General features: G+C 41.9%; 1 protein-coding gene across 2 annotated transcripts in view; it reads right to left on the reverse strand.

Moving 5' to 3' along the window:
- Cubn (cubilin) overlaps positions 1-15,186 on the reverse strand; it is a 206,598-nt gene that overhangs the window by 128,959 nt on the left and 62,453 nt on the right. For both annotated transcript variants that reach the window (XM_075970518.1, XM_075970517.1), the window contains exon 28: positions 2,731-2,881. In XM_075970518.1, the coding sequence (XP_075826633.1) occupies positions 2,731-2,881 (151 nt within the window). The remainder of the gene's footprint in view (positions 1-2,730; positions 2,882-15,186) is intronic.

Here is a 15,186-nt window from a genome sequence, read left to right on the forward strand (position 1 = left end):
AGGCAGTACAGAGTTTTTGTTGTTTTTTTTTTCAGGTTTGGTCCTAACTACTACCATACTGTTGCATAACTCTGGCTCTGAGTTTAGCAAATTTTCAGCAAATGGGGAAAAATTTTGCAATAGTAAACAGGAAAAGAGAATAGACAGAGGGTGTCTTTGACTCTCTTAAAGGAAGACAGATTCCAAAGGGAAATGAAAGAAAAATCTTGGCTCAATAAAACCGTAGTGCTTTCAGCAGAGGACTTGGCATGTTGGCCAGAAGAACAGTGATACAGCAAGCTGGGTGCAGCCAGTAATGACGACCCCATCAAACTCTTTAGTGAGGCCTCTGGCCAGTGTGGCTAGAGCCTGGAGGGGAGGGTAAGCAGTCTCCTGAATAAGGAGATCAGTTAGCAAAAGCACTGTTCTTCTCTCTTCGTCCTGAGTGCAAGGCTGCATCATTTAGGAAGAGATCGAAAGGCAGCAAGAGTCAAACACTGACCAGTTGAATCCTATCTCTCAGGACTTGGAACTCAGACAGGAGTTTACACTCCCAGGCAATTCCTGTGTTTACCTAGGATTGAGGACCACATTCCCAAGTCACTTCCTGAACTGTACTCTGATGTGCCCAGGGGAGCATTCTGCCCTTTAGATCTTTGAAGCAGAAAGTCGTCTCCTTCAGGACTCTTGCTACCATCCTGGTGCTGTTTGGACCTGGTTATGACACTGTATGGCTTGAGCATCTTAGAAGGCTTTTCCAGATTCTGGGGAGACTGTCTTTCTACCATTTCATTTCACCAAGTTCAATGCCAGTTGTGCCTTGCTCCTAAAGCTGAGTTACACTAAATAGTAACATTACCCTCTGTAGAGAGGGTGTTAGAAACTCCAGTTGGTCGGCCTACTCATCTATATTTACAAGATCCCCAGTGAGGGCTGAGGTTATAGGTCATCAGGAGAGTACTTGCCTAGCACATTTGAGGCCCTGGTGTTGATCTCACAGCATTGTAAAGCTAGATACAACCACAAGGAAACCCCTGATTGTTTTGTGGATATACATACCTGATATACCCTGCTCTCAAGATTACCCCAGAACCTGACAATCTGAGAAATTTTCAAGACTTTCCTGCCTGGTTTGTTTTCTCAGTCCATCTCTAGATTACTTAGAATTACAATATTGTTGAACAGCAGAACACTGGAGACAGACGATACTGAGGAGAGAAATCAGCTAAATCCTTTTATTAAGTCAATCAATTTATAGGGGGTTCATTGGGATATAATTTCATCATGAGTGGAAAGGGTCTCATCCTGATACTTAAGGGTTCTACAATTGGGGACTTCTGGATGGCAGCTCTGAGATTTATATGGGTGGGCTCTGACACCAATAAATTTCAAGTCTCAAATGCTCAGGTACTTGCTAAAGTACCTCTGGTTCATACTCTCTCTCCTTCCTCTTCCTCTCTGTGTGTGTCTCTCTATTTGTTTCTGTGTGCATTTACATGTGCATGCTCATGCCAGGGATGGATACTGTGTGCCCATGCAGGGAGAGGTCCCAGTACAATGGAGAGCGCTAGCCCTCAGGGACTTCCCACCTTTTGTTTGAGGCAAGGTCTCTCATTGATCCGGAACTCTGTTGAGTAGGCTAAACCAGCTGGTCAGTGAGCTCCAAGGTTCTACTCATCCTCACCTCCCATCTTTCCATCACTGGGATTATAAGTGCTTGCTATTGTGCTTGGCTTGGGTTCAGGGATCTAACTAGATTTAACTTGTGAGACAAGCTCCTTACCAACTGAGACAACGCACCAGCCCTTTCCACCGATTTTAACAGGATTACAGTTTAGGCATCTGCAAGATTTCTGGTGTAACATTGCAATTCTACCTCTTTCGGATTTACTGAAATTCACCGTGAGTCCTAATCTGTGGTCGGATAGTTGAGAACTACTGTATGACGCTCTTTTGAGGTTGGACTATCCCAGCACAATCTCTCTTAAACCTTCATCACCATGAAGATCAACTAAGATACTCTTCTGGATCTACTTTCAAGTTTCTGATCCAGTAGGTCTAGCATAGGAAGGCTAAGAATTTGTATTTCTGAAAAGTTCCTTGTGCTACTACTCTTACTGGGGGCCACCTTTTGAAAGCCATTGGTCGGGGATCATCCCCCTGTAGACTGACACACAGGAGATCAATTTTGAAGTCTCCCGTCTCGTGTTAATAATGACTTTTAGAGAAGTAATTATCTCCACCTGCTTCCTCTACCACTCGTTTGCAGTTGGGTTTCAATGTGTCCCCACTCCATTTCGTAGACACAAGACATTAGCCTAGACTCTTGTATCCAGCTCAAATTATCGGCTGTTCCTCTCATCCCAGCCCTTTCTTTCCCCTTTCGCTGACCTTTCTGACTCCTATTCTTTATATTGTCCTGATCATTCTCTTTTTGACAATGAGCCTCACATCTCTTTCTGGGCTCCTGCACCCTAAAGACTCCCACGCCACTCTGTAATGTTTCTGTTCTAGGGCAGAAAATCACACCACCTGCTTAAGCAGTTATCCAAATTGCTTCTACTTTAACCATTTCTTCTCAGAGCACTAGCAAAATTTAACTTCCAAAATTCTACAAATGTCTCAGTCAGTTATCTTAAGCATAGCTCTAGTTACTACTTTGCATTTGTTATTTATTGATGCTACTGTATTCATGGATAAAATTGACTAAATAACAATTATTAATACAACCAGTATTTACACAGGACTTACCATGAATGAACCACTGCATCTTAAATCCTCTCTCGTCCGTATCCAGCCCATCTGTGTAGAACAGTACATGAAGCTTGGAGCCTGTGGTGGCCCCTGGTGGGGGGATATCTGCTCCACAGTAGCGTCCTATCCTTTGGGGTCCATCATAAAGCTGAAATTAAAGAGAAATTTCACAAAGTAAAAACACTGCACATATTTTTTTGTTGTTCTCTTTGTTTCTTTGTTTGCTTTCAATGAGGGCTTATTTAGCTGCATAGATGCACACTGGCTCAAAAGTTAAAGGTGTGTCTACTCTCATGGGATATTATAAGATTTAAAATTAATTGCATATAGACTGTTTCAGAGAAGGATTAGATTACTAAACCCAGTAGATGTGAAAATTAGACTACAAATTTTGGTTTTATTTTAAGCTGCCAACTCCAAATTAAAATCCAGAATAGGGAACTGGGATGACCTTGAACTAGGTACATAGCCAAACATTCTCACTGTCCTGACAATATCCAAGTCTGGGAGGGCAGGCGTGTAGAACCAAACTAGATTTCTGTTGTGCGGGAATCAAACCTAGGGCTTTGTGCTTGCCAGGCAAGCTCTCTACCAACTGGGCGCCACTGCAGCACAACGTGAGCACTTTCAGCAGCCACAGAGCATGCCAGTGATGCAGTTTTCATTGCAATCTTGTCATGCGTTGAAAATGACTTCAGATTTTTGTCAGTATATAAATCTGACACTTTAAAGACTTCTGATAAAATTTCTAATAAAGATTCCGAAAAGTACACTTTTTTGTTTTGTAATATTATGAAATTCCTTAGCAGAAAGTTTGTACCAAACCAAATCATTCTAGCACTTTATAGACATATTTCTTTCCATGAAAGTTCGTTAAATTGGACTATTATCATCATTTTTATTTCTGTTTGCTTTTCTAAATATTCTACCTTTTTTCTTAAAAAATAACTTTTTCATAAAATATATTCTGATCACTGCTTTCTCTCGTCATCTCCGCCCTTATCTTACCCACCTTCCCCCTTTCACCCATCCAACTCCAAGCTTTCTCTCTCTCTCTCTTTGGAAAACAGAAAGGCCCACTTTAAACTAGTGAACCAGAGTAAAACAAACAAATGGGGAGAACGGAAAGTGCATGAGAAACACAAACACACACAGAATACATGCACACACACCAAACCTGCAAGAACACAAAACTGGAAATACTAATGCTAAGAATGAAAAATTGTGCTTTTGCAATTATTGTCATTTGTGTTGGGCTGAGTACTACAGACTAGAGCCTTCTAGGCTTTCTCGCTGCATGTCTAATGGGCATTTGCATTTCTTCCCTGGGAGGTTTTCTGCTGGGGTCATTGCCCATTATTCCATGGACATATTTCTACAGCTTTCTTGGTGTCTCATTTTAAAAACATAATAGAGAGATAGCTAAACAAATATCCAATTTAACATTAAAAAAACCATTTTTCTCCTATCACATAGGAAAAAGAATGCCGTCCTCAAAACATGGCCTCCTCATGTGGAAGCCATTAGATTCCTTCTTCATCCCTTTGAAGTCCACGTTAATCACTTTGTTCCAATTACCCTTAGAATGATACCAAAATGGAACATATCTGAAAATATGCACATGGACTTACGTGATTATTCTTTTTTGCGGGGAGGAGGAGTTTCTCTATTTAGCCCTGGCTGTCCCGGAACTCAGGCTGGCCTTGCACTCACCTGCATCCGGAGTCCTGGGATTAAAGGCTGCCCTGTCTGGTCTCTGATTGTTCTTATTCTCCCCTACCACTGAGCTATATCTTCAGCCTTCCCTGGTTACTTCTTTTTAGTGTATGTACATTTGGCATGCCTTTGAGTGCAAGCATAATATGGACTCAATGCCTTTCAAACTGGTGAAGTTACTTTTACTAACTAAATGTGATATGTGTCCCTTAAGCACATTGACTCAGCCATGAAAACCTTATAGAAAAATTTTACAAAGTACTTTGATAGAACCTTCACAATTTCAATAATTAGATATGAATCTTTTCCACCTCTGAATAAACCATCCTCTTTTGGGTTTTTGTTTTAGGTTTTTTAGAGACAAGTTCTCACTGTGCAACCCAGGAAGGCTTGAAATTCACTATATAACCTAGGATGGCTTAAACTTGCAGCAATGCACCTGCCTCAGGTTCTCATATGGAAGGTTTACAGGGGTGAGGCACCATGCCGAGTGAAACCTTAGCCCTTCGCTTCTCTTTCTACGCAGTCAGCTACATCTCCTCCCTTTCTAGCGATGGGCACAGCATCCTCTTACCCCTACTGACTGTGAGTTTCCTTAGGGAACAGGCCATCCCTGATTTCCTTCCCCTATTGTTAAATGCACAGAATTATGAGAGCCCCATTCCAGTACAGATCCAGTGAATGGACACTTTGATTTTTGTTTTGTTTTGTTTTTTCGAGACAGGGTTTCTCTGTGGTTTTGGAGCCTGTCCTGAAACTAGCTCTTGTAGACCAGGCTGGTCTCGAACTCACAGAGATCCGCCTGCCTCTGCCTCCCGAGTGCTGGGATTAAAGGCGTGTGCCACCACCGCCCGGCCCCGACACTTTGATTTTTGCCTCCAGTGTATTTACTTTAAAGACTGAATCTGTACTACTACTTCTGTATAGTTAGATAAGAATTTGAATTATAAAATTACAAATATCAGCCTAATAATTTTGTGCAGTAAAAGATTTGAATCACTTTGTAGTCATTCTGCAGAGTGGGGACCTAGGTGCTCTCTTGTTCGGGCTCACAAGAAATCCCGATTTCTGAATGTTGGCCTGCCTCATCAAATTCCCAACAAGTTGTTCCTCATTGTTGTAAGTGTGGGGAAGGTCTGCAGAGATGAAAAATGGGAAGCAGAGTCCGATATGCCATTCACCACTTGGTACCAAGTCCATGATTTTTAAGCAAACAAATGAGATAGTAGTCATTTCTCAGATATATTATTTCACCTTCCTTATTTCTTTTCTGTAAATACTCTTACTTTAAAAACTTAGATTTCTTATCAAGTTTCTAGCATTCTACATGTTCTGGCTAGCTTTATGTCAACTTGACACTGCCTAGAGTCATCTGGGAAGATAGACCCTCAATTAAGAAAACAGCCTCACCAAACTGACTTCTTGGTAAGCCTAGGGAGGGAGCATTTTCTTCATTAATGATGTGGGAGGGGCAGGTAACAGTGGGCCACACAACCCATGGGCTGGTGGTTCTGAGTGCTCTAAAGCAGCAGGCTGAGCAAGCCATGAAGAGCAAGCAAGCCAGTAAGCATCATTTCTTCATGGCCTCTGCTTCCAGTTCTTGCCTCCATGTTCCTGCCTTGACTTCCCTCAGTGATGGACTATGATGTGGAATTGCACATTTGAAACGACCCTTTCCTCTCCAAGTTGCTTTTGGACATGGTGTTTACTTCACTTCAGTGATAGAAACTCTAAGGACACTACATAGTGACAGAAACCAGATGGAGGAGGGAGAGTGAAAGAAAGAAAAAGATAAGAGGGAGAGAGGGAGGAAGAGAGAGAGAGAGAGAGAGAGAGAGAGAGAGAGAGAGAGAACAAGAACAAACACAACAGGAAAATCAGAAAAGAAGAAACAAGAGCCAAAGCCCATCACCTCAAGTCTTGGACTCTATCACCTCTACAACCTCTACAAGCTAGAGCCAGGGGCACAAGGAAGCCAGGCTATATTGGGAGTGCTCCCAGACTGTACTGGGAGTGCTCCTGAGTCACTGTCTCTTTGTAGAATATTTCTCTTCAATTTCAGAATTTCAGTTTCAGAATTTGTATCAGTTTTATTGCAGGAAGTCTACTTTGAAACTGAACACAAAAATATACTGTCTCCAAATACTGACAAAAAAAAAGCAAATCTTTCAGCTTGCTTTAAAACTAACTTTGAATGTGATTTAATGACCAAAGCTGAAATTACTTCATCTCTAACCTGCAAAATTTAAGATAAGCACGTTTATGATCATAAGAAGCCTCAACCTGGTGGATTACAGTAAGCATTGGATAGCTGCAAGCTGAGGAACATAGTTGGATTCTATACATTCCAATACTTTATAGAGCATTGTTTTTCTCCATAGCTCAACAAGCTTAAGAGCTATGACCTTTGACATGTAGAGGTTCACTTTTCTCTTTTTTTAATGGAACTTCTTCACTGAAGAATTCCTAATGCCAGAAGCCAGTGTCCTTAAAGGAGTGTATTATGAATGGGACTGAGCAGAGTAGGTGACCAAGAAGGATGGGTTTGTGAAAACTGATGAATGATAAAGAAATGTCTTTATCCTCTAGGAAGAATGGAAGGAAACATCAAGCAGACATATTTGAAAATGCTCAAATAAAATGTCAGATAAATTAATGAACTAATTAGTGCACAACAATGCTTCTACTAGAGAGAGGGGGAGAAACCACCCCATTCCTTCAGTTTTATGCCCTTTTAACATTTACATTTAATTAAATCAGGTCTTCTTGTTTATATCCACACAGATGGTTAATGTCACCTCCACAATTCATTCCCGAGTAAACTCACCACACAAAAAGTAACAGTCATTTTTCAAAGTACACAAATACCAGTCACCATGGAAACCAGTTGGTGTCTTGCTGCTCTTGGTTCTGTTTTCAGTGCAGAGTGTTCAACCGCAGGACAATCCAGCTGTGACTCATAGCCACGACCAGAGAACACACTGCTTTGGACCTGGTAAAACTATGATTTCTTCTGCTTTCAGAGAGCCCAAACCACTGCACAGAACCACCGAGAAGTTGTAAGTGAGCTCTCTAGAAGCAAACTAAAACTGCAGGTGAGATTCTCTCACTTTGAAGGTGGGCTCTAATTTGTGTCTCTGAAAGTCTTTCTTTTTTTTTTTATTACTTGAAATGGTTCTCACTTTGTCACACTGGCTATCAAAAACGTTTCAAATGTGAGATTGGGTTTCAAAAGGCCGCCCGTGTTCAGTATTTTCAGTTTTTCTCTTAGAAACACAATTTAAGAATAATGTGTTTCGCTCAAGTCTCCCTCACCTCCTCTCTAATAACAACAACAACAACAACAGCTAAACCTCAGCCCTTCTCAGGGCACATAGAGAGGAGGGAATCCCTTGGCCAGGCCACACTTCTCAGCATGCTGGGCTATTGGGTTACTTCCTCTGTGTGGATGAAAATCTGATGCAAACATGGAGACCGTTAGTGAGTTCAGATTCCAGTTACTATATGGGTCCCTCTCAATATTAAAGATCCCCAAAGCAAATGATATAGAATTGAAAACATATTAAAGACAAAGGCATTGCAACATCTGAGATAGCCTAATTATTGTGATAGCAATGCTTCTTAGTTTTTATTTATTATTTCTGTGTGTTTGTGTATGATATATGTACATGTGGAGGTTAGAGAAAAACTTTCAGAAATCTATTCTCTCTTTCCATCATGTGGATTCTGGGAATTGAACTTAGCTCATCCGGTATTCACAACAAATGCTTTTACCTGTTGAGCCATCCCACTGGCCCACTAAGATAGGGTTTTTTTTTTTTTATGTTATTGAATGTGTATATGTGTGAATGGTGTTTTCTGGGGTCATGTGTGTGCTGATGTACATGTGGAGGCCAGAGAATGTTCCTGTGGAATTAATCCTCCCCTTCCACATGGTATCCAGGGATAAATTAAAGTTGCTATTCTTGTAGATGCTAGCGCCTTCACTTGCTGGGTCATTTCACTGGCCCTGGAGATTAAAGTACCCTGGCTTTCAGGCATGGTGGCACATGTCTTTAACCCCACTACTTAGAAACCAGAGATAGGTGGATCCCTTTGAGTTTGAGGCCAGCCTTGTCTACAAAGTGAGTTCTAGGACAGCAGACAGATCTTGTCTTAAAAAAAAATTAACCAACCAACCAACAAGAAAAAGTCCCCTGGCTTTGTGGGCACTTTCAGAATCACTGGACATCAGGGTCTAAAGGAGCAGCACCCAGTGCAACATGCTCTGCCCACAGCAGGCTCTCCCTTCGCCGACACTCAAGAACATGTTCTTCAAGACCCTTGGTTTGCAGGAGTGTCTCCTTTGAGTTTTTGTATGATGCTGTTTGGTGACTTTGAAAATTTGTGACTATAATGAATGAAAATGGTAACAGTGTCTACCACATGAGGAGAGGAACAGACTGACATTTTCCTAACTCCCTGACATGGGGGCTCGGCAGCTGAAGCATCCCTCTTTACTTCACATTAATACAAAAGTCATTCTTTGTGTACAATTTTTCCTTTCCTTTGTACTGTTTCTTTCCTGTTCCTGAAGCTCAAACCCAGCATCTTGCCAATGCTAGGCATACACTGCACCACTGAGCCACCACATCAATCTTAAGTATTGTTTTCTTATTTTCTTGAAGTGTGTCTAGAGGTAAACCTCACCTTTCTCTATCGCAGAAGATTGATTTTAAGACAGAGACAGCAAAGGAAGCCTTTCTTGTATGATATCATTAAAATTGGACTAAACTTGGGAAAAATTTAGTCACATCCTATCATATATAAATCTTAAAACTTGCAAGGAAAATTACTTCGTATCTGAACATGTAACCGAAATAATTTATCTACTGTGAAGAGGAATTTTCAGATGCAGCAGAGACTCCTCTTTCTCTAGATAAAGGGAGACTCTAGTCAGTGCAAGGAGGCTGATTCAGCTCCTGATGGGTTCTTATGTGGCCTTTTGAAGTCAAGTGTAATTGATGGAAACAGTCATTTCCTCACCGGGACATCCACAGTCAACGAGGTCGTAGCCAGACACAGTCTCTCGCACAGCCTGGAGGAAATTAGTTAACTTCTTGAATCTAAACTTTCTGTATGAATGTGAAAGTTTGGTGTCACATGGTTCATACAGGTTTGTGACACATGAGAAAACTACATGGTAACAAGGCCTGACATGTAGAATATGCTTGAAATGTTTTCCAACTTTTGTTCATACACAAAGGGAACAAAATTAGGGTTTTTTTTTCTAAAGAAACCGCCCAAAAGTAGCGTTGTGAAATGAAATATGAGTCTAGACAGCAAAGGCTGACGCATGGTTCACACTTAGAATGGTCACTGGCTGAGAAGACGGGGAAGAAATGAATCGAGCCTGGAAAAGGAGAGCCCCTCCTTGTATCGTATTACTGTGGCTACCTCGGTTGGAGTTGCCACTGCAGCCGTTCCTGACATTCTGGGTGCAAAGCCAGCTGCAAAACTTCCTGTGTGTGCTGAAAGAAGTGATGTGTGTGTGTGTGTGTGTGTGTGTGTGTGTGTGTGTGTGCAGGAAGTGTGGTCCACCATAGCAGGGATGGCCCAAGAAGAAAGAGGACGTCAGAAGTTGTTGAGGCTAGCATGATGAGGTGAGAAGGGGCTGAGCACACTAAAGCATAAAGTGCTTCTCCATATTTTAGTGACCTTTCTCCTATCTACCCTGCAGCGCCTGCGGGCCCTGGAACACAAGTGGACCAGAGCTGCTGAATTCTTGAAGCACCTGTTCACTTCTTTGCCCTGCTCAACCACACGGACCCCCCCCCCCCAACAAAAAACAACTGTAGAATGCCTATTGCATTGACTCATTATTTTTCCTGTGCTGATGATGAACCCAGGGTACTGTGCAGGCTGGGAAAGTATTCCTTCTCCAAGCCCAAGAGTGATCCTTATGGATGCTGTTAAGTCTTATGCACATTATCTTAGTAAGTATGGCACTTTTATAGGCTGCTGTAAATGTTAAGGGGTTTGGTATGTTTCTGTAATTCTGCCAAAGGAAAATCACAGAGTCAGATACAAAGTTGTCATTATGAACAGAAAAAAACCAAGGTATGTGTGTTGGGGGGAGGGGTATAGACGGCTGAACTGCAGAAGGTCAGTAAGGCAAATGTTGAGGAAGGCTGACCAGCAGGACACACTCAGGATTGCTCCACCATGGCTCTGCCTCTCCTTACTCAGCTGCAGCTACTCCTTCACAGTGCCCTGGCATCTGAGGCTTACACACATCTCCTCATTATGGGAAGAGCCTTGCTGCCATGTGCTGCCAGGGCAGGACAGGAAGTGGGAAACGCCCATCTACAGGCACTGATTACTCATAATGCCAGGCTTCGCATGGGAGTGAGAGGCCCCCAGAGCGCTGCAGTCCGAGTTATTTTGTGTCCCTTTGAATTAGAAGTTTATCTGAAACCCAGAGGGCTTAGTGTCTGTCCGCGGGCTGGCCGCTCTTGATCTTCTCTTACTGCATTTATAGGTTCTGCTCTCTATGGGTCACTTATATCAGAAGCCACAAAGGTTGATTTCTGTTCTTTTGTTGTGTTTTTGTTTTTGTTTTTTTTTTCAATCAGTTTATAACCACGGATTTAAGATAACAATTTGACTACAAAGATCTTTCTGTCAGAATTGTGCAGAAAGTGGAAATGTAAAGGACACTAACTGTCTCACAGCAGGCAGCACTGTAGTAAGGAAATGAGAATGTGGAAAATGACACATGCAATAGATATGTCCCATAGAATGTCATAATTAGCTAGAATGCATGAGATGACCTATGCATATTAAAATAAAACAAACTTAAAAGAAAATAGTAAATAAATACTATTAAATATTATTAGCAATGGTGCAACTTGATTTCTTGTTTCTTCTAGACTTTTCTATGTTTTCGCAATCTCTTGCAATGACTATGTGTTCTTTTTTGATGAGATAAAATCTATTTTTAATGCATTATCTTGGGGAACTGTTGACATCATAATGTAAGTACGTTCCGGTAATGTTTTCCCTATGCTAGAATATTCCACACTGCTCTCAGTTGTCAGACACCCAGCTGGCCCTCTAAAAATATTCTGCTATTTCCATAGCTCTCTTCTGCACTCAGGAGCAAACATCAGCATTGCTATTCTAAAATATTGTTATGGAAAGTAATCTGTTCCAGCAACATCTTCAAACCATGTTGATCCCGAGTATTTCTTTTTGTGCAGTAACTTTTTATTATTAATTATTGTAATTCTTCATTAAAAATCAGAAGCCCCTTGGCCTGGAGGGATGGCTCAGCCGTTAAAGGCTAGGCTCACAACCAAAAATATAAAAATCAGAAGCCCCAGGACTAAAGGCTTTCTATGAATATTGGTTTTATAGCAGCTGATGGAGCAGTGAGTGGGGGAAGGGAAAGGTTTTGAATGCCAAGAATACTCTCTCGTGACTATATAAATGGTTAATTCCATAGCTGTGGCCTTCCTCTGCCAATTGTTCTGCCATAGTGAAACACTAGATGCTCTAAAAATAAATTATTGTGTCTTCCAAAATTCTCTGCATCTGCTGCAGATGGACTCTGGGATAGAGAAAAGTCTAGTTGATAGAAAAACATGAAATCTTAGAGCCCTGAGCCTCAAAGGCCTAAGGAGCTTGCATCTGCCTCTTCCCCCAAGTTGCCACAGCAGAAAGAGGAAGCCTGTTAAATAGGCACCGAAATTAAAATATCATTGCATATTTTAGCACGAGAAATGAAAGCAGAGGGAGCAATGGGGAGGGTCCTGCAAGATAGGTTATAATGGATGTGAAGATGCAGTGGTTATCCTGCATACCAAGTAAAAAAGATAATGTATGCATGCATGTCTATATTATGATACCTATAATGCTGCAATTGGAAATCTGCCTTATTTTAAAAAGTAAACAAAAATCCACAACTGGGATTCATAATATTTGAAACTCAGCCTGTGACCTGCACCTTCCTACTCTGCAGTAATGTGCCTGCAAACATGGTCCTCTCTGTGCTGTGTGCCTGCAAACATGGTCCTCTCTGTGCAGTGTGCCTGCAAACATGGTCCTCTCTGTGCAGTGTGCCTGCAAACATGGTCCTACCCATGCAGTGTACCTGCATACATGGTCCTCTCTGTGCAGTGTGCCTGCAAACATGGTCCTACCCATGCAGTGTGCCTGCAAGCCTGGTAGCAGATGTCTCTGGGATGTAGCAAGAGGGATCTGTTGTGGGTAATAATTTCAAGCTGTGAGCACATGAAAAGATTTCTAAGTGGCTTAGAGGTAGCTGAGGAAATTGATGGGTTTGGTTCTTACTCATCTGTATCTCCTGCTCCTGCTTCAAATCTGAGAGGACATGGAGCACAGAAACCATAGCTCTTTTGAACTCAAGGGCTGGCTGTCTTTTGGGGACCGGTGACTCTGCATCAAGTATAGCAAATTAATCACTTGAAAATTATTAATCATTGGGATGGTCAGAAAAGAGCAGAATTCCCCCCATTCGCTAAAGACAGGTTTTATGTAGCAGTCTGTCCTTAATCTGATCCTTCTGTCTCAGTCTCTGAAGGGCTAGGATTATAGGTGTATGCCACCTGACACCATTCCCTATCCCCAAAAGAATCTGGATCACATTAAAATAGAGATCTTTTTAAATTTTTAAAATTAAAAAACATTTTACCCAGACAACTCAGGCATCAGCATTTGTGTAAGATGCATCTTGGACTGTTTTCTGACTTAAGAGAGTCCAGCCTTGTCGCTGAACTCACAGTTCTGAAGGTCGATTATCTTAGTGGACTGCTAGAATCTCACAGCTGGCTTCACGAAGAAAACTGAATGGCTGCATACAGCTTCTCCTTACACTCACAAGCAAGTGGCAGGTGGCCTAGAAGCAGCTCTGAACTATAAGCAGACTGCTAAGGTCCTAGAAGCGGACTTCCTCTAAGGGACAGTTCTAGGAAGTGTGACTCATCTGCTCAGGAAGTGTACAAGGAGAAGCCTCCAGATCAAAGACAGACCCGTTGCTGCACACACAGAAACTCCTTTGCTTCTCTGCTTTGCTCTAACTAGAAAATGAGAGTTTTATTACCACGGTGCTCAGGTTTAGACAGAGGAGGCCTGTGGCCTTTGTTAAGAAGGCCGAGAGGCAGAGAGGGGGAGCCCTGGTCTCCACACATGGGGACACTGTGTCCAACTAGTGCCGGAGAGTTGGGAACACTGTCCTGAAGACTCTAGCCTGTAGGGTGGGTAGCAAGTATTTATGTGTGTAGGGTGTTTCTATGAACTTGTGGGTCTCAGTCCATGTGTGTGCTGCTGGGTGGAGGTCAGAGATCAACACTGGGTGCTTTAATTGCTCTCTAGTTTTTGAGACAAAGTTTCTCCCCAGTTTAATGAGGCTGGCTGGCCAGATTCAGGGGCTCTTCTGTTTCCACACCCCTATCCCCTAGCACTGGGTTACAGAGATGCAAGGGGTGATGTCACACCCAGCTTTCTGTAGAGGACTCTGAACTCAGGTCCCCATGCTTGCATGACACACACTTTAGTAACTGAAACAAGCCCTCGGGTCTCAATTACAGTGTTTTACTTGGTGCAAAAGGCTCCTGAGGGCAAACAGCATGCTGTGGGATTCTGTTCATGCTGGAATAACAATGCCCTGTTCACGGGCTTGCATTCTCTACCATGCATTATTCTAGGTTAAAATGCCTAGCATCTCCAGGATGAAGACAGTATTGTCATCTCTACTGTAGAAATCTACAAGTCAAGATGTGTGCAGGTTTAATAAGGCAGAATCATGAAATTCATCAACTATTCAAGGAAAAATGTTGTTGCTTCCTTCACCAATTTTTTTTTCTAAAAACAAGTCTTAAGATGTAGAAAAGTCCTCATTCTCTGTTAAAGGATTATAGAGAACAACAGCACGGTTTTTAAAGGAAAGGACTGAGCAGGACAGCCGTGGGGCCCAAATCTGTGGGTCATCTCTGGCCAAGCAATATTTGAAGAGCACTGTGCTTTATTCTTAATGTGCCATAGCAATCAGCAGTTTAACCTAATTGGATTAAGTGTGCTTAAACAGATTTGATTCTGATAATGGGCTTCTCAACAGCACAAGAAAGAACTCTTTCCAATTACATGTTTCATGGAGAAATAAAGAAGACTATTATTTCTCTTGAAACCAGAATTCTGAGTACTGAGCAATTGTTCTGGAGTCCTGTGTGGAAGCAGTTATGTAGTCATGTGACTGACAATGATGGGCAAATACAAACATCTTTTTTTACTTCCCTTGTTGGAGAAGTTATGAAAAAAAACTTGAACTGGATAAATAATTTTGCCTTTAAACAGATTCCAAGAAAGAAAGAGAAGCCAAAGTCCTAACTAGAACTGAGTATATGGAATACGAGGACATGGACATTGAAAGCGGCTCACATGAACTGTGGGAGTTGCCGAACAGACCTCATTAGGCTGAGCTGCCAGTCAACTGGAGAAACATAGGTGGAATTTTCAAGAAAACGTTTTGTAGTAAGGGTGGAAAGCATGGTTTTCAAATGTCCTGAGAAGACTTGGAATGGCCAAGAATGATTGTTCAGCTCCAGGAGTATGGGGGAAGGAATCAAGAAAGTATTTCCAGAGTGTTCTTAAAATTCCTCAATTTGAACATTCTTCCTCCACATCAGTACAAGAGTTGGCCCAATTGCTCTCACTTTCCACATCAAGCCCCTTAAAGAA

Source organism: Microtus pennsylvanicus, chromosome 4, assembly GCF_037038515.1.
Source record: "Microtus pennsylvanicus isolate mMicPen1 chromosome 4, mMicPen1.hap1, whole genome shotgun sequence".
NCBI classification, from domain to species: domain Eukaryota; kingdom Metazoa; phylum Chordata; class Mammalia; order Rodentia; family Cricetidae; genus Microtus; species Microtus pennsylvanicus.